The sequence below is a fragment of the Tenrec ecaudatus genome, chromosome 7 (assembly GCF_050624435.1).
Source record: "Tenrec ecaudatus isolate mTenEca1 chromosome 7, mTenEca1.hap1, whole genome shotgun sequence".
NCBI classification, from domain to species: Eukaryota; Metazoa; Chordata; class Mammalia; order Afrosoricida; family Tenrecidae; genus Tenrec; species Tenrec ecaudatus.
This window is the reverse complement of record NC_134536.1, coordinates 54,036,162-54,054,467: the sequence shown is the minus strand read 5'-3', so window position 1 is coordinate 54,054,467 and position 18,306 is coordinate 54,036,162. Positions and strand designations below refer to the sequence as shown.

General features: G+C 46.1%; 1 protein-coding gene across 2 annotated transcripts in view; it reads left to right on the top strand.

The window, feature by feature from the left end:
* DCBLD1 (discoidin, CUB and LCCL domain containing 1) overlaps positions 1-18,306 on the top strand; it is a 70,589-nt gene that overhangs the window by 28,725 nt on the left and 23,558 nt on the right. For both annotated transcript variants that reach the window (XM_075554628.1, XM_075554629.1), the window contains exons 3-5: positions 4,014-4,148; positions 7,319-7,370; positions 12,043-12,115. In XM_075554628.1, coding sequence (XP_075410743.1) covers positions 4,014-4,148; positions 7,319-7,370; positions 12,043-12,115 — 260 coding nt within the window. The remainder of the gene's footprint in view (positions 1-4,013; positions 4,149-7,318; positions 7,371-12,042; positions 12,116-18,306) is intronic.

Sequence of the window (18,306 nt, the reverse complement as noted above, 5' to 3'; positions counted from 1 at the left end):
CTTAAATTAGATTGGAGATTGGGGTCTCTTTTATACTGTGAAAATAACAGCAACTTGTTTTTATGCCAAAGTAGAATTAAGAAAGAGGTTTCATCAGTCAGAATGATTCCCACTAGACAGCTCATAACTGAAGTCTCAAGTAGAAAAACCTACTGGGCTCCTCCTCCGTGAACCACCCCCCCCTCAAGTATGGCCGTCTTGTTGGGGGAGAATGCTCCAATACTGAGGCACTTCTCAACCTGCGTCTCCTCGCCCCAAGAAAAAACGACACCTCTGTGAAGAATGTGCTTGGTTCATTTATCATGGTCACTGACTTTTGTCTGGGAATCAGAGAGGGAAACTCTCCAGGGATGCCACTGATAGCCCAGGAGTATCCCTTTTTAATGCTAATGTCCTTCCCTTTCAAAGAAAACGGCCCTGAGAATTCTGTAATGTTGTTCAATGAGCCTGTTGCAGTTAGCAAGCCAGGACAAACTCTGCTGTGGCCAGCATTGAACCCCATCTGGAAAATGCACACAGTCCGCTGGCATGTGCAACTTCAGCCTTTCCAGAGACTGTCGGCACGCTCTCGCGCACACTGGACTCCGCTTTCCGCCACCGACGGCGCAGTGTGGCGGGCTCTGCTCCTGCTGGCACACCGGGCCAGGCTTTCTTGTTTTCTTTCTGTTCTTATTCAAGAAATCAATTTCCGTGTGAGGAATTCCATGCTTGCTTCAGATGGGACTCTGGGAGGTGGTTAGCATGTCCTTGCCTTTTCCCCTTTCTTTTTCTCGTTGCTTTGTCCTAGGAAAAATTTCTCAGGAGCTTTTCTTTCTTTTAATTTGGTTTCTCTGTGTTTTTCATCATTAAGAGAGTTAATTTGGAGGATTAGGGTTTTTTTTTCCTGGTACCATTCATTTTATATATATATATATATAATTAATGTGTATGTCTGTGTGTGTACGTGTGTGTGCTTTTCAAAACTCGAACAAGATCTCAATTTCATCCGTTTTAGGACCAAAAATTATGTACCCACCTGAAATGACTGGGAACTGTTCTGTAATCAAGCTGTCTGTTACCTTGTAATGCCCCCATTGTCTTAGGCAGGCATTTCAAAGAATTCGCCCAAGTTGCTGCCAGGATTGTCTGGTTGCCAGAGAACTAAGAGGATTCGGGGCAGCTCGGGGCAGACAGTTCATTCTTCCTTGGAGGGCAGTTGTCTTTCATTGACACATGGGAAGATCGCGTTTCCTTCTCTGCTGTTACTGGAGCAGAAGCCCCACACGCTGGATGTGTTGAGAGAAGCTGGCTTACTCTGCTCTGAGAAGGCAGCCCCTGCAGTTTCTGCCTCTTTATTCCTCTTGCCAAGGAGCCGGCCCTTTAGCCACGGGGTCTTGGTCTCACGTCTGATGCCAAATGCCACAGTGCTGTTCCATTTGGTAACACGAATAGCTTTTCTCACAATTCCACACAAGGGGAGGTGTTTATTTGTCCCGCTCTTTCTGCCTATTTGGTGCACTGCCTCTCTGTGGTGTCCGGTCTGGCGGGAACGTGTGACTATAAAGCTAGTCCATTCCTGTCAGACAAGGACTGAAGGAAGGTGAGACATTAGCAGGCCCCAGTGCTATCCGACGAGCCACACGACCAGCTCTGAAGCAAACCGATGCACAGCTCCAAGTCCTCTTTTCAGGTCTGCTGAAGTACTTAAGAACCACCTGGGAAGGGTTGGCTAGGCTCAGTCTCTGAATCAGGGCAGGTTTATTGATCTGAAACCTTGCTGTGGTCAAGTTAAAAGTGAGTGACCTCTCATTAGCCTTTAGAAACATTGAAATACAATTATTTTTCGTATAAGCTGCCTTTGCGTTGGCCCCAACTCAGCTCACAGTGGAATGAAGCATTACGCAGTTCTTCCCGTCTCCAGGAGCCCCGGTGGGATAGTCATGACTTGTGGGGCTGCTACCTGCAAGGTCAGCAGTTCGAAGTCACCAGCTGCTCCAGGGGACAGATATGGGGCTTTCAAGGGCAGTTGGGCCCTGTCCTGTGGGGTCATTAGGAGTTGGCATCAACTGGATGGCAGTGAGTTTGAGTGAGTGCCATCCTGGTGGCATCTGCGTTATGCATAGGCCTGCTAGCAGTTTGAACTCATCAGCTGCTCCGTGGGAGAAGGCGAGGCTTCTGCTTTCATGAAGATCCGTGGTCTCGGAAACCCCAAGGACATCGTGTTCTGTCTCTGCAGTCACGATGTGTTGGAATCGATTGGGTGGGTGTGAGCTTGGATGTGGGGCTTTGGTTTGTTTGCTGCTCTCCCCATGATTTATTGCCGATGGGATCATTATAATCCACAGAGCTTTCAAAATCATGTCACCAGTACTTTATTCCTAGTCTGTCTTAGTTTGGAAGCTCTGCTAAAACCTGCAAAGTGACAAAGCCATGTGTGTGCCTCATCTGACAGACTGTGAGGTGACTGACTAACTGTGAGCTTTATGGACTAGGTATCAAGCCCAGGTCTAAAAAGCAATCAAAGAAACAACAAGAAAACTCAGTGCCATCTGGTGGATACCTAGGACAGGGTGGAGCTGCCCTTGTGAGTTTCCAAGACTCCTAAATCTTCATGGGAGTAGAAAGCCCCACCTTTCTCCTGACCGAGGTCTAGACCCTATGCGCAGGTTATGCACAGGGACATCCGTTTTGGGTAGATGTGGGTGGGGGAAGTAGGGTAGAAGGTCGTCCTCAAAGGATCAGCTGAGAACAGAGAACACTGTTTAGGACAGACTACAGGATCGTTGGATGGATTTCCCATTCATTATTTTTCCCTCCCACTGCCAATCACATGTTCTATTTTCATCTCTTTTCCCTTTTAACTCTAGGCATGTGTTTATTAGCTTCCAGACTATGGAAAGGAATCTTGCTCTGTCAGAACTTGAGACCCGCTTTGCCACAGGCAGTACTGCAGCTGACGCTCACCCCCTGTCCGCTCGCTCACCGCAGGGGAAACCCCACTGCTCGGCTCGCCCTGGTTGTGTTGTGTCTATGAGAAACGTTAATGATGGCAGTTACAGAGAGAGCCATCCTCTGTCCCCGCTGGGATTGAGTTACCTTTGTGCGGCGTGTTGATGAGAATGCGAGCAAGATGGTTGCGGTGGGTTAAGGGTTGATTACACGATGGTGTGTTTCCAACTTCTTTCTTTGAACTTCTTCCAGAGTTGGGGAGGATGCACCAAATGGTAGTTTTACTATGTCAATGCCTTTTATGCAGAAGTGAAGGTGGTGACATACACTTTTAGCCATGTGTGTAAAATGAGGGTGATCTCGACCCGTTCATTAGAAAAAAACAAAACAGAGCCAAACACATTCTTTCTGATGATCCATTTATCTCACACCTTTTATTAGAAACCACTGAATTGAAGTACTACATAAATGTAAGATTTAGATATAGAGTTGAAATTTAATCTTAATTGTAGAGAATAATGCCTGTATCATTATTTCCTCCTGAAAAAAAAATCTATGAGTAGCAAGAAGTTACAGACTATTTCATGTTATGTTTATAGATTAGCAAAGCAAATACCTTCATCTGCTTTTATCTGTGATAAGGAACAAAGAAATTGTAAGCATATGGACAACAGTAATCCAACTCACATTAATCTTGAAAAATGCTTAGTCTTCCCTTTCATTCGACAAAATGGGTTTAGCGCGTATCGTCTACCTGCTGCATTGCAAGCACTATTGAAGGTCACAGAAATCCAAGTGCTTATTACACTGCCTTTCCTCGTCTTTCCCTGCTTCCGTTCCTGAGTTCTCTATGACACTTCAAACTGACCAAGCCAAACTCACAGCCATCGATCGAGTTAATGCCAACTCACGGTGACCGTGCTAATGATCGGGCTCGGCGGTAAATGAAATTTCAGTTGCGTACAGATTAGACTCTTACCTGATGTTCTGGTAAATTTGACCTTCAAAAGAAAACCCTTGTTATAGACCAGTTCTTCGTATCGCTCTGGATGTTGAAATGTGCCACAACTGTGTTTTGATTGCAGGTCCGTATTGTGGAAGTCTGGCAGTTCCCAGAGAACTCTTGCTGAACACAAGTGAAGTCACTGTTCGCTTTACGAGTGGACCCCACATTTCTGGGCGTGGTTTTTTGCTGACATATGCCACCAGCGATCATCCAGGTATAGCACGAGGCTCAGCTCGAATCTGTAAACCTGTGTAAGAATGTCCTCTAGCTCCTGATCCTTCTCTCTGGACAGAATTGTAACCCCAGATCTAGAATTAAGATTTGGGGGAAGAAGGGAAGGTAGTATCACTGTCAATAGATAGATGTGAATGGAATCATCTTATAGTATTAGATTGATCAGCTGGCATGTGAGTGTGATAGCAATGATCTCTTTTCTCCGGGAGCCTTCAGGAGTGCCTTCTGGCCACCCTCCTGACCCTTTTGAGGCTTGGAAATTCTCTAAGCCTTCCGCTGTACTCTTTTTCCTCCCGAGAGTCCTGGTCTAATCTAGTGCCCTTCTCCCACACCCCCTCTGGGAAGCATGTGCAGTTAGGGGGGATGAAAAAGACATGGCAGCACTGGGCTTAAGTGTGCTGGGGCGGAGACATCATTGAAGTACAGGGAGCAGGAACATAGAGAGTGAAGTGTGGCTTATGCCCATGTACCCCATGGTAGTTACTGGAGCATACCCAACTCCCCGTGGTAGTTACTGGAGCATACCCATCACCCCATGGTAGTTACTGGAGCATACCCCACTCCCTGTGGTAGTTACTGGAGTATACCCCACTCTCTGTGGCAGTCACTGCAGCATACCTCCCTCCCCATGGTAGTCACTGCTGCATTCCCCAACTCCATGGTAGTTACTGCAGCATACCCCACTCCCCATGTAGTCACTGCAGCACACCCCACTCCCCATGGTAGACACTGCAGCATACCCCACTCTCCATGGTAGTTACTGCAGCATACCCCACTCTCCATCGTAGTCACTGCAGCATACCCCACTCTCCATGGTAGTCACTGCAGCATACCCCACTCTCCATGGTAGTTACTGCAGCATACCCCACTCCCCATGGTAGACACTGCAGCATACCCCACTCCCCGTGGTAGTTACTGCAGCATACCCCACTCTCCATGGTAGTCACTGCAGCATACCCCACTTCCCGTGGCAATTACTGCAGCATACCCCACTCCCTGTGGTAGTTACTGCAGCATACCCCACCCTCCATTATAGTCACTGCAGCATACCCCACTCTCCGTGGTAGTCACTGCAGCATATCCCACTCTCCATCGTAGTTACTGCAGCATACCCCACTCTCCATGGTAGTTACTGCAGCATACCCCACTCCCCATGATAGTTACTGTAGCATACCCCACCCTCCATTATAGTCACTGCAGCATACCCCACTCTCCATCTTAGTTACTGCAGCATACCCCACTCTCCATGGTAGTTACTGAAGTATATCCCATTCTCCATGGTAGTTACTGCAGCATACCCCACCCTCCATTATAGTCACTGCAGCATACCCCACTCCCCATGGTAGTTACTGCAGCATACCCCACTCTCTATGGTAGTTACTGCAGCATACCCCACTCTCCATCGTAGTCACTGCAGCATACCACACTCCATGGTAGTTACTGCAGCATACCCCACTCCCCGTGGCAATTACTGCAGCATACCCCACTCCCCATGGTAGTTACTGCAGCATACCCCACTCTCCATGGTAGTCACTGCAGCATAACCCACTCCCCATGGTAGTTACTGCAGCATACCCCACTCCCCGTGGCAATTACTGCAGCATACCCCACTCCCCATGGTAGTTACTGCAGCATACCCCACTCTCCATGGTAGTTACTGCAGCATACCCCACTCCCCATGATAGTTACTGCAGCATACCCCACCCTCCATTATAGTCACTGCAGCATACCCCACTCTCTGTCTTAGTTACTGCAGCATACCCCACTCTCCATGGTAGTTACTGAAGTATATCCCATTCTCCATTGTAATTACTAGGGCATACCCCCACATTGTCTGGAGTGTCTTGGGAGAGAGGGTTTTTTAAGTTTCTGCTCTCCCTGCCTTCTGACAGAAATGTTCTGTGGGGACAATCAATCCCTCTAGGTCCCACCTAGCCCCTTGAATCTGACTATTCCTGACTCACCCAGTCTGGCCAATCCTCACCAAATGTTGCTGCCTAAGAACAGTTGAAGAGAAGAAGCAGAGAAACACCTATTGCCACAAGTGTGGGATAGTTTAGCATTAAGCGCAGGAGACCCACAGTGCCTTAGCTGCCCCCTTGCAGAGTGTTTGTTCTATCTGTAACTTACTGGGAAGACGAACACACAAAGCACCCTCTCTGGAATTGCCGGACCCTGACTGACAGGTGCCCTGGTGGGGGCAGTGAGTTACACTTTGGCCTGCTAAGCTGGGGGTGGGGGAAGCTTTCTGCTCCTTTAAAGATTTACAGGCTCTGAAACCCCCAAGCAGCTCTACCCTGCCGATAGAAGTTAATTTGAATCAGGATCTACTCTGTGGCAGTGGCAGTGAGTGAGTGAGTGAGTGAGTGAGTGAGTGAGTGAGTGAGTGAGTGAGTGAGTGAGTATGTGTGTGTTTTCTTTTTCAGGTTGTGTTGGTTTTGTTTTGTTTTGTTTTGTTTGTCAAACCCTCAAACTCACTGCCATTGGGTCAGTTCTGACATACAGTGAGTTTATAGGACAGAGTACAACTTCCCCTGTTGGTTTCCAAAGTTATAAGTTTCTACAGAAAGGGAAAACCTCCTCTTTCTTCCATGGAGCAGCTAGCGGTGGGTTCAAACTGCTGACCTTGTGGTTACAGCCCGACAGGTAACCCACTAACTACTGATTAATCAAAGCCAATATGCTGTCGGTGGCCTTGGTAAATATCTGTTTCTTTGGTGACTCAGATGCCGGTGGCTCAGATGCCCCTGTTAAAAATGTTTCTGGAACCTTCCCTATGAACTACATTTGGATTTTGAAGTTATTTTCCTCCAGTAGAGGTTCTACAAACCATCCATGTAGGCGTGTAGCAGATATAGTCACTGAACCAGTGTTCGGTTTTTCTGCTGGAGATTGATTCTGTTTTCATTCACTGGATCACCTCTGAAAACCCCTATTTGCTCATAGAAAAGAGATATAACTGGTTACAAATGAGGGACTCGGTTCTCAGTTGTTGTTTTTAAGTTTATTTTTAAATAGGAATATTCAACAATAGGTCCTGAGTGAATGTTTTCTAAAAACTGTTCTTTTTACTAAAAAGGAAATTTTTAGTGGGTGAGGGTTCTCACTTCCATTTGATCTTCTAATTGCAATTATCTTTGTTTGTGACAGATTTAATAACATGTTTGGAACGAGGTAACCAATATTTGAAGGCAGAATACAGGTAACTACGATATACTTGCTCTAGCTGTGATAACAGTCACACTACTAAACGTTTTGTTTTCCTTGACATTAACAAGATAAAGTACCTTATCTACACACACAGCCATTTTCAGTCAACTATGTTGTTAATAAGGAAGAATAATTAAAGTGGTTTCTTCCAGAGTAAGGATTGGCATATTCTTTCCTCTGGAGCATTGGATAATAAATATTTTAGGTTTTGCAGACCACATAGGGTCCGTTGCAACTATTCAACTTCACTGTCTAGGTCAAAGCAACTACAGACAATACATAAACAAATGACTATAGCCCTGCTTCAAACTTTATTTGTAAAAAAGTAGTTAGCTAGGTTGGACTCTCAGGCTCTCGTCTGGCAACCCCTGACTCTTGCTGTCATGTCAGTGAACTATGATTAAATCTAGAATGCACTTTGTACTTGGCTTGTTTTTGTAGAAAGGAGCATTGGCATTGTCAGGTAAACATTGTACTGCTAACCACCGAGTCAGTGTTCAAACACACCAACCACTCCTCAGGAGAAAGACGAGGCTATCTGACACCATGGAGATTTACAACCTCAGCAATCCTGTATAGAACCAACTGGGTGGCAGTGGGCTTGTTTATTTGAAGAGTACTATTTGGGGTGACCTTTATAATTCTTTCATTTGGGAAAATGTTCATTTTGTGGTCTCCGCAAAGGAGAAACTCACTATAACATGTGAACTTTCTCATCCCAGCTTTAACTGGGGAAAATGAGTGAACTTCTTTGACTTCACATGTCCTCCTCTACCTGGTGGGGTAGAAGGAGCCTTGCTGGCTTGGCAGTTAAGTGCCTGGCTGTAACTCGGTGGTTCCACTTCATGGACGGTCAGTGTGACAGTCTGCTTCTGAGAAGATCACAGCCTTGGAAACCCGCGGGGCAGTCGGAGGCGATCTGTCAGGATGCCTTCAGTTTGGACTTTGTATAGTAGGTTAGCCAGCCTAAAGCAGCGCCACTCCCCCTGGCACCGCTGACAGCCCGGCCGGATCATTCTTTGTGGTGGGTGCTTCTAGGCTTCCTTTGTATCTGCCCCAGAGATGTCAGTTGTAACAAACACAAATGCCCACAGGCATTGCCAAAGGTTTCCTGGCAAGCAAAGTTGCCCCCAGTTGAGAGCCACTGATGTGGAAATTATTGCCAACAGTAACATTAACAACTGTTAATTCTTTGGAGTGCTTCCACCGACCAGACACAGCTCTCGATGCACGTTGCATTTAAGTAGTTTATGTGAACAGCCCATCGAGTCTCAAAATAGCCTTTCTTACGCCCAGAAGATTAAAGCACAAGCAAAGCTACCCAACCCAGGGCATCGGGCTCTAGAGACCGCATTGCTACTGGCTGTCAAGTCCATTCGACGCATGGCCCCTCCTGTGTGCAGAGTAGCACTGCCTCATGGACCTGTCAAGGTCGTGACCTTTCAGAAGCAGATCACCAGACTTGCTTCCTGAGGAGGTGCCTGTGGGTATATTCCAGCTGACAGCCTGTATGTAGGTTGGTAGTCAAGCACTTAACTGTGCACCCTTACCCAAACCAAAACACTCAACTCCCTGCCAGCGAGTCAATGCCAACTTATAACCTGCCCCCTGTGGGAGTCCAAGACTACAGCTCTTCACAGGAGTAGAAAGCCCAGGCTTGCTCCCAAGGACCAACTGGTGGTTTCCAACTACTCACCTTGTGGATCACAAGCCAACACATAACCACTGCGCCACCAGAACTCCTTGTGTCCCTCTCAGGGGCTAGAAAAATCAGATATTGGGAAGTCTAAGAAATGGGATGCTCCTATGTGTACAGTCAACTGTAGTATTAGCTAATACTCAGTTTAGTGGGGGGAAAAAGCAAAACTTAAAAGGAGCCATCACAACATTTTGCCGTGAAAAGTTATTCCTCATCTAGTGTGGACATTCTCTGAGGTCAGTCCGGGCAGACCTAGCCTGTCCCCGTGGTGATGGCACCTCTGGGCATCAAGAGCACTTGCCGCCCTCTCTCAGGAACATGCTCCTCTCTGCAGGGAGATTCGTGGAACCACATCCTCTACACTGTAGCCCAGCCATTTTGTTGTGCTCCGTTAGAGACTGGGATGGCGCCTAATACAAGTCTGCGACCCCTGATCTGTGATTCCAAAATATAGAAAAATTTGAAAGCCAAAGCATCTCAGCACAGTGTCCTACAAAGTTGGTTCACACATTCTGATACAGAGGTATTAATATTTTTGATTCATGGGTACGGACCTCACCAGGGCATTAGAGTATTTGGCAGTCCGAAAATACTGCTTTCTACTTCATGTATGCATGGGTTTATTACAAACAAAATGTGTTTGAACATGTCTCTTCCATCTGTGATTGACTGCAGACATGTTCTCTCATTAATACAGTTGTCTTAGTTTATTTATGGTGTCTTAAAAAAAATCCAATCAAAGTAGGGCTCCCAAGGGAATTTTCTGGGCCTGTTAAATTCAAGGGAAATCGGTCAGCTCAGAAGCTTCTAAGGACAATTAGTTGGAAGTCATTGGGGAAAATCTTAACAGGTTTTCTTACAGTACAGCGTCTGGTGACGGGGGCTTCTTTGGAAGCGTTTTAAGCGTGTGTGCAGGCGCCTTCAGGAGGAGAGGTCGTAAGTCCTTCCAAGGATTTCCCTCCGTCGACAACGGCGCTAGAGCAGGGAGAGCAAGGGCTGCCCTGGGAACATTTCCTCTGGGAACCCGTGCCCCATCCATCCTGCAGCTCCTTCCGACTTGTTTCTCTTTCTCAAACTCAGAGAACATTGAGAAGTCGTGATTTGAGTCCCTTGAAAATGCCCACCCGGCCGTTTCTGAGGTGGTATAAATCAAAGACAAGGGATTCTCCTGGGAAGGCTACAGAGATGGGAGTGTTGCCTTCAGATGTTTACAGACCGAGGCACAGGATGTTTTGAGAAGCAGTAGCTTCATATTTTGGTTCCTAAAAAAAAATAAGTTTCTGCAATACTTTTTGTAGCAATACTTTTTGACATGCCCTCGTATACTGGACACATGATCAAAGCTCTTCACTGTTCTAAACCCACAGCTGTGAATTCTGGGGGGAAATCTATCGCCAAGGGTTAAGATATGAAATTGTAAACCTTTGTATTTTTTATTTCTTAACGCCTTGATTGAATACTGCTGTCGTGTTCAGATCGTATGTAATCAGGTCAGTGGGAAAGAATCAGGAAACATTCAACTCGGCTCAGTAATCCTATGTTGTGATACATATAATGAGCTAAGGCAGCAGGAGGAGACTGAAAGGAAACGAATTAAGAGCAAGTGCTATTTTGGTGTCTGTGTGGCCTGGTGGTTCTGTTGAACAATCCAAGAAGGTAAACATTATTGTCAGCGATATATAGACACAGGTGCAGACGGTGCTCCTCTGCAAAGCAGCCAGCGTTCCTGGGATGCTTGGCCTTTCTTTCTGCGTGGCCTTCATATGCGTAGAGCTGTCCCGCCTATTCGGTGAAGACGCTAATGTCCAAAGGGCTTGCAGGGGAGGAAAAAGAACCTCAGAGGGATTGAATGTGCTAGTTAGGGCCACCCAGCCATCTGGTTCGTGCCAGAACCCGGACCCCTGCCCTGAGTACCACGTTGCTCCAACCGTGCCACACCCTGTTACATGTTTCTTCAAGGTTACCTGAAAAAAATTACTGAAAGTAAAGGCAGTCCCAATTAAAATGGACCTTTTTCTGATGGGCAAGGATAATCATCATTCATATAGAGCTGCACTGTCCCATCTGGCAACCGCACCCCACCTGTGACTACCGAGTCCCTGCACAGTGGCTAATCCCAGGGGTGCGGGGGCGGGGTTGGAAGAACACACTTCCAATTTTGAAGGCGTCTCTCATTTTCTCACTGCCATGGAGCCAATTCCAACTTCGCGGAAGGAAAGAATGTAACATATCACATTGATAATGTGTTCCTGTTGGGTATATGTAAAAATGATCAAGTCTGGGTATATTGGACAACATAAAATATGTTAGAAATGAAAATTACATATTTTTTCCTATTAACAAAAATTGGCAATTAGAATATTTATAATTACATGCATGATCCCCAGTTGTATTTCTATCTATCAGAAAGTGCTAATGTAGAGAAGTCAGATGTGACAAAGTTATAGAACCCTGAAAGTGACATCACTCAACCTACCCAAGAGAGAAAACCCATGTTTTCATTTTTATCCATAAAAAATATATATTGTTGTTTTATATATTTAGTTGTATTTATATATTTTTAAATATCTCTTTATATGAAACTGAGATTATGCTCTGCATATTGTTTACAACCCTCGTACCCTCCCCCTCAGAAACATGGTAACCGAGCATCTCAGAATCCATTTGGGAGGCTCTTTGTTTAATGGCCCCTACGGCAAGTCATCACGTAAAACAAATAATCGTGTGCGGCTTGCCTTCAGAGTGATATGCTTAGATTCCTTTTTCCACGAACTTTCTGAAGCCCCTCATATCATTTTAGTCCAATCTGTCTTTTCATGAATCAACACTCTGATTTATCACTAAGGCAAGATTTGATGACATGATATATCGGGGAGAAAACAAGTTTTATTGAAGTGTGATCTAATACTTAGTTGCATATAATTTAATAAAATACACTTTTATTTTGTTGGTCTTCTTTCCCCAGCAAATTCTGCCCCGCTGGCTGTAGAGACGTAGCAGGAGACATTTCTGGGAATATGGCAGACGGATACAGAGATGTAAGTAATTGAGGGCAAAGGCAGGGAGGGAAAGAGAAGTAGCAAGTGCTTTTTACTCAGCCTAAACTTGCTACAGAGCAAATTCAATGAGATATTTGAAACTCTGTGAAGTAGATGCACAAATCTCTCTTCTCTGAGACTAAATGCAATAAAACTATAAGTATAGAAAATTGTCTATAAACGCCTTCCTCTTTATAGCCTTGCCAGTTAAGCATGGTGTATGTAACGTAAGAAACAAAATCTTTCCGGCACTTAAGAGTGAATTCTATCTACTCTATGTAAGATGTTGTGGGTTTGCATCCTTCTTGTTGACAACATTCCATTTGGTTAATACCAGAAAAACCAACTCACTGCCATGGAGTCAATTCCAAATCATAGAGACTCACAGCAACCCAGAGTGACCCTGTAGGACAAGTTGGAACTGGCCCTACGGGTCTGAGACTGTAACTCTTTATGGGAATAGAAAGCCTTATCTTTCCCCAGTGGAGTGGCTGTGGTTTAGAACTGCTGACCATAGGTTTAGCAGCCCACTGAGAAACCAGTAGACCACCCTGGCCCTCTAATAGAATTAAGGACATAGAAATTCACATCATTAAATAGTGCCCTTCTATTGTGGGCAAGGGTAGCCGTCTGCTCATATGTATTTGTCTCCTCTGCCTGCCCACCCCAAATGGATGCCCATCCTAGACTCTGGTGGCTACTAAGATCTGGGGTGTATGCATGTTCTTCCAAGAGAAAAGTAAATTTACAGAAAATTGCTTATTTAAAATAAATGCCTTATCCTCAGATAATCTTCAGGTCTAGGGGCTAAGCAACACAACACAGTCCACAAAGAAAATGTTGTGCAGACTGCTCTTGTTTTGTGTTCTGATATTTTAGCTGTAGATTGGGTGAGTGCTCAGAGTACGTCATCGACTGTACGTCCTGCAATTCGTGCACATTTGTTTCATCTCATCCGCTGCCGTGCCCTCAGTGTAACGTCATTACATCCTCCTTCCTCCCTGTGAGTCCCGCGTCCGTTCTTCCTCCTCTCTTAGCCCTTCTCAGCTCTGTCCTTCAGTGTGTGCTGCCCTTCGGACCTCACATGGTTGGTTCAGGTGTGTAGAATCACTACTAGTATTATTCTCTTTACACACCCATCTGTTGTTTGACCGGAAACGGAGCCACAGGGGTGAGTTCAGTTCCTGACCAGAGGGTGACAAAGACAATAGCATCAGCGGTTCCATCAGTACGTATCCGACTAGTAAGACTGGTTTCTTTCATGATTTTAAGTTTCACCTTGTATTTTTCTCCCACTCTATCCAAGACCTTCTAATGTAATCCCTTTCAGAGCCTTTAGCTGTGGTTTCCAGGTGTCATCTAGTTCTTCTGACCCCTTGGCCCGTGTCTATGGCAACTAATGTTCCTGTGGTTCGTAAAACTAATGGTTTCCAAGGATTTGTTTTTTTTATCACCTTTCTATCGTTCACATAGGAAGCAACCAAAAATTGTGCTTTAGTTTTTGAGAGCCCGGTAACTGCACACCAAAGTAAGAGCTACACCATGCCTTGGTGAGTGGCATTTGAAAAATTGTGAGTGACCGTCCAGGGTACCATGCTTGGTCCCTTCCCATCCAAGGAAAGAAGAGTGAGGAAGATCAGAGGCCTGTGGGGGGAATAATCCCAAAGCCTAATGGACCACGTGGACCTACCCGACCAGGAAACTAGACGACATAGATGGTGCTACCACTACTGACCACGCCAAAAGGCATCACAGTGGAAGGTCCTCGAGGGAGTGGGAGAAAAGCATAAACCAAATAAGGCTCACAAGCGAGACGGAGACTAGGGGACTCCCAAGACTGCCCCTTCATAGCCCTTCCAGTCTAGAACTAACCTCAGCCCCATAAGGGTGGGTACCGTAAGTGCTTTTACATTTTGGGTATTTCAATCAATGGGATGGAAAAAATCGGTTTGAATTGGTGAGTGGAATTTGGTCTTTAAACTTTCACTCAAATCATAATAAAAGGCAAAAAACAAACCAAAAAACTTGCGTATTTATAGCCTGGCTTATGGCAATCATTTTGACTCATTCCAAATACACTGCTGTCAAGCCGATTCCAATAACAAAGTGTGAAATTCCTCCTGTGCTGGGATTTTTTTCTAAACCTTATTGGCAGGCATCTTCATAGATGAAGTGTGAGGGGCGAAATATGCCTTTGCTCATCATCTATGTTCCAGGGACTAGATAATTCCTCTCGGACCAGGTGAAAAAGTCTCTCAACGTGTCTTTAATGTTCACGCTTAGTGTATCCCAAACACAGCAGATTTTGTTCCTTGGGATCTTGTTGCTGCTGCTTTGTTTTGGAAAACTGTGTTGTGTTCTCGGCGAAAGTTGGGGTAGTAAATCAGATGCCCGGAAGCGGTTCATGCGCAGATTACTCCAGGAGAGGGAGGGGTTAGGCTGCCAGCGCTCTGCTCCCTCTCCTGTTGCATCCACCTGCCATCCTCCCTCCGGCCTGCTGTCTCATCTTTGCTTCTGGATAAATATTGACCGCCTGGTCTCGTGCGGTTGGCTGTTTAAAAGAGCACATTCCTTGGTGGTGTTACTGTTTGCTTTCCAGGCCTAACTTTTTATTTGACTGAAAGTGACCTTCAGCCATGGCTTCAGCTCTAGGTGACAGAGTAGGGTGAGTCTCAAGGGTTCTCTGTCAGCTCCGCCAGTCTGGTCTCGTCTCTGAAGTCGAGGTTTGCTCTGTATGTTTCGTCTCCTCTAACAGGGACCCTCTGTGGTGTGTGCTCGGTCAGCATGGGGGAAGGTGGCAGCCAGGAACCGTGCAGTATTTCTGATCCCGGCTTCCAAGCAACTATGGTTCTTAGGAAACACCTGAGCCCCGGGGATGAGTCTGCCGCCTTTGCTTGTTTCCTGGGGTGCCTTTACTTACAAGGCTAACACGGGACATTCGCTTGCCTGGTGCATTATGTGAACCATAAAGTGATTTACGCGCGCTCAGTTGTTAGCGAGGAGCCTTGGTGGCATCGTGGGTTCACGTTCAGCTGGCATCTCTGAGGTCGGCAGTTGAAAGCTGCCAGCCGGAGGAAGACGGGGCTTCCTCCTCCGGAAACCTTCACAGTCTCCAAAGCCTGCGGGTGGCCCTAGGGTGCCCGTGGGGCCGCTGTGAGTCGGCCTCGACTGATGGCAGTGAGTTTGGTGTTCCGAGTTCTAAGATCGACTTGACAAACGGTATTCTTAAGATGCCTTAAGGGAATTAAAGAGAAGTCAAAATGTTGAGTTAAAATGTTTTGTTTCTTTTCATTCACTGTGGAAAGGTGTGGTTGGTTTGTTTCTGTGCAAGAAATTCAGGAATTGTGCCCAACCAGAGACAGAGCGTAGTTTTCTTCCTTGATGTTTTTCTGGCCTCCTCCTACAGAGATGCCTCTTTCGGTGTAACAGGCAGATGGTTTCCTGCGTGGTGGAGGGCTGAGCACGCGATCGATCGGCAAGTGCTCACCAACTTCTTCACCCACTAACCGCCTGTGAACCATGTGCCTGTGCAATGATTTCATCTCAGGGAAAATTGATCTTTTGAGAGTTAGTGTCTTCAAAGAACTCCGATTAGCATGTGTACATGTACTGATACCGCAGATGTATTAACTAGCTATCATGATCGAAAACTACCATACTTTGGAGGCTTAAAACCACACGCATTTATTTTCTGAGTCAGTCCCGTTGGATGAGGAGGGGCCGGCTCTGCGGTGTCACAGGCAGCACTGAGGTGTCTGCGAGGGCTGCGTCTCACCTGAGACGCCACCGGGAAACCCCAAAGTTCGCCTTCGGAGGAGGTTGTGTTGGCGGCATTCCGTCATTTGTGGGTTACCAAACTGAGGCCCTCTTGTCCTTTCGCGATACTGACCAGAGGCTGCCCAGTGTGTCTTTCGCCCACCATGTGGGCCTGCCGAACTTGGCCACTCGCTTCTTCAAAGACTGCAAGGGAGAGTCTCCTAGCAAGGGGCTACGCTGGCTGGGTTAGACCAGTGGTTCTCAACCTGTGGGTCGTGACCCTTTCACAGGGGCCGCCCGGTTCATAACAGTAGCAAAATGACAGTTATGAAGTAGCAATGAAAATCATGTTATGCTTGGGGGGTGGGGGGTCACCACAACATGAGGAACTGTATTAAAGGGTCAAGCATTAGGAAGGTTGAAAACCACTGGGTTAGACAGTAGATAGTATTACTCAGGGAGTGACGATCCTTCATCTTTGCTGTATTTTGTTGGTTAGACGTGAGAAGCCCCTCCCCATACGTCCACCCAGGTGTGAAGCCCAGGAGGTGGGGGTCTTGGCATTACCGTGGCCACCATTTTCCACAGTCGATGCCTTCATCTTAGAAGCATGTACATTTGTGCTACGTTTTGACTGGAAGGCCGTTTGTGAAGCCGAAACATGGCCAGTAGGTTAGTGTGACTTGGTCTGTGACATGTTGAAGGCAACAAGTGTTCTATCGTAGAGAAGACATAGCGTGTTTTATAAGATGGTGATCGAAAAGGAGTTGGCAGACTCCAAAGAGCAGAACTGGGATTAACAGATGAAAGTCACAGAAAGATCCATTTCAGCAGCATGTAAGGAATAACTGAGCCGTGCCACAGGGAATAGGCTGGCTCATGGAGCAGTGAGTTTCTAGTCCCTTGAAGTGTCAAAGATGGTGGAACTGCTTCCCAGAGGTGGCCTGTCCACATATGGGACAAGCTGCTGTTGGGTGAAGGAAAGGGGCAGGAAGTGCCCTCTGGACAGAGACGAAGTTTTTCCCTCCTGTAAAGAATTACCACCTTGGAGAGTCACGAGGGCAGCTCTGCCCCATCCTCTAGGGTCGCTGTGAGTCGGAATCGACACAAAGGCAGTGAGTTTGGCTTTTGCTGTGCGTCAGAAAGTGTGAGTGGGTCACACTGAACATCTTTTCGAACTCTTCGGAGTCCGTGTTTCTCTCTCTTAGGCTGATAAATTGAGGCATCCCTGTTGGTGTGTCTTCAGCGTGCCAGTTAAATGGTGTGGCTCCCACCTAGGGCTGCCATGTCTGGAGGGCAGAAGCACAAAGCCTCCACGACAGTTTTTCTCAGGACAATTCTCCCAAACCTGGTGTCTGCATCATCTGGTGATCGCTTACTTTTCAGTAATTTTCCACTCCCCCCAAAAGTTCAAGACATGTTGTAAATGAAGAAAGCAACAGATGGCATATGCGGTGCGGTCCTGGTTGAGGGGCAGGAAGAGGGAAATGCTATCTATTGTACACACTCGCAGGAAGGCCAGAGGGAAATGTGTCACAATGTTGAGTTACAATGGTTTGTCACTAGGTAGGGGTAAAAGAATGGTTTTTACTTTTAGAATTTAACCCATCAGTTGTGTAAAGAAGCAGGAGAGAGAAGGGGCTTTATACGCCTTTAAAGAGTTACAGTCTTAGAAGCTCCCAGTTCTCCCTGTCCCAAAGGGTACTATGAGTTGACAGTGAGTTCGAGTATTTGTGCAATGAGTGAATATTTCTTTCATAAATAAAATTATTAATATGACAATTATGAAGACCATACCCACAGGAGCAATTTATGATGGAATGTGTGTCTAACTGCAGTTTAACATTCTTTCATAACTAACTATACTGGAATCTTCCAAAATGTGCTTTATCCAACTGTACTGGTTTTGCTTTGTGGTTGATTGAATGCAGTGCAGACTGTTTGCATATCCTTAATGTCCTTACTACTGTCTTAGTCAGTACAAGTTCATGTGCTGAAAGGACAATTTTTTTTAAATGATTCAATTCTGGGATGTTTTGATGGTTGTTTTGAAAGTTGTTTTAGTCTTTTTTTTAAAATATTTTTATTGGGGGCTCTTACATGTCTTATCACAATCCATACATTCCTGCAGTGTGTCAAGCACATTTGCACATATGCCGCCATCATCATTTTTAAAGCATTCTCTTCCCACTTGAGCCGCTGATATCAGCTCCCCATTTCTTCCCCCTCCGGTCCCCTCCCGCCCTCCCTCACAAACCCTTGATAGGTTATAGATGATTATTTTCATATCTTACATCACCCTCCGTCGCCCCTCACCCACGTTTCTGTTGTTCTTCCCCCTGGGAGGAGGGGGTGTACGTTAATCCTTGTGATCAATTCCCTCTTTCTTTCCCCACCCCCACTCTCTCCTAATCCTCCTGGTATCTCTACTCTCA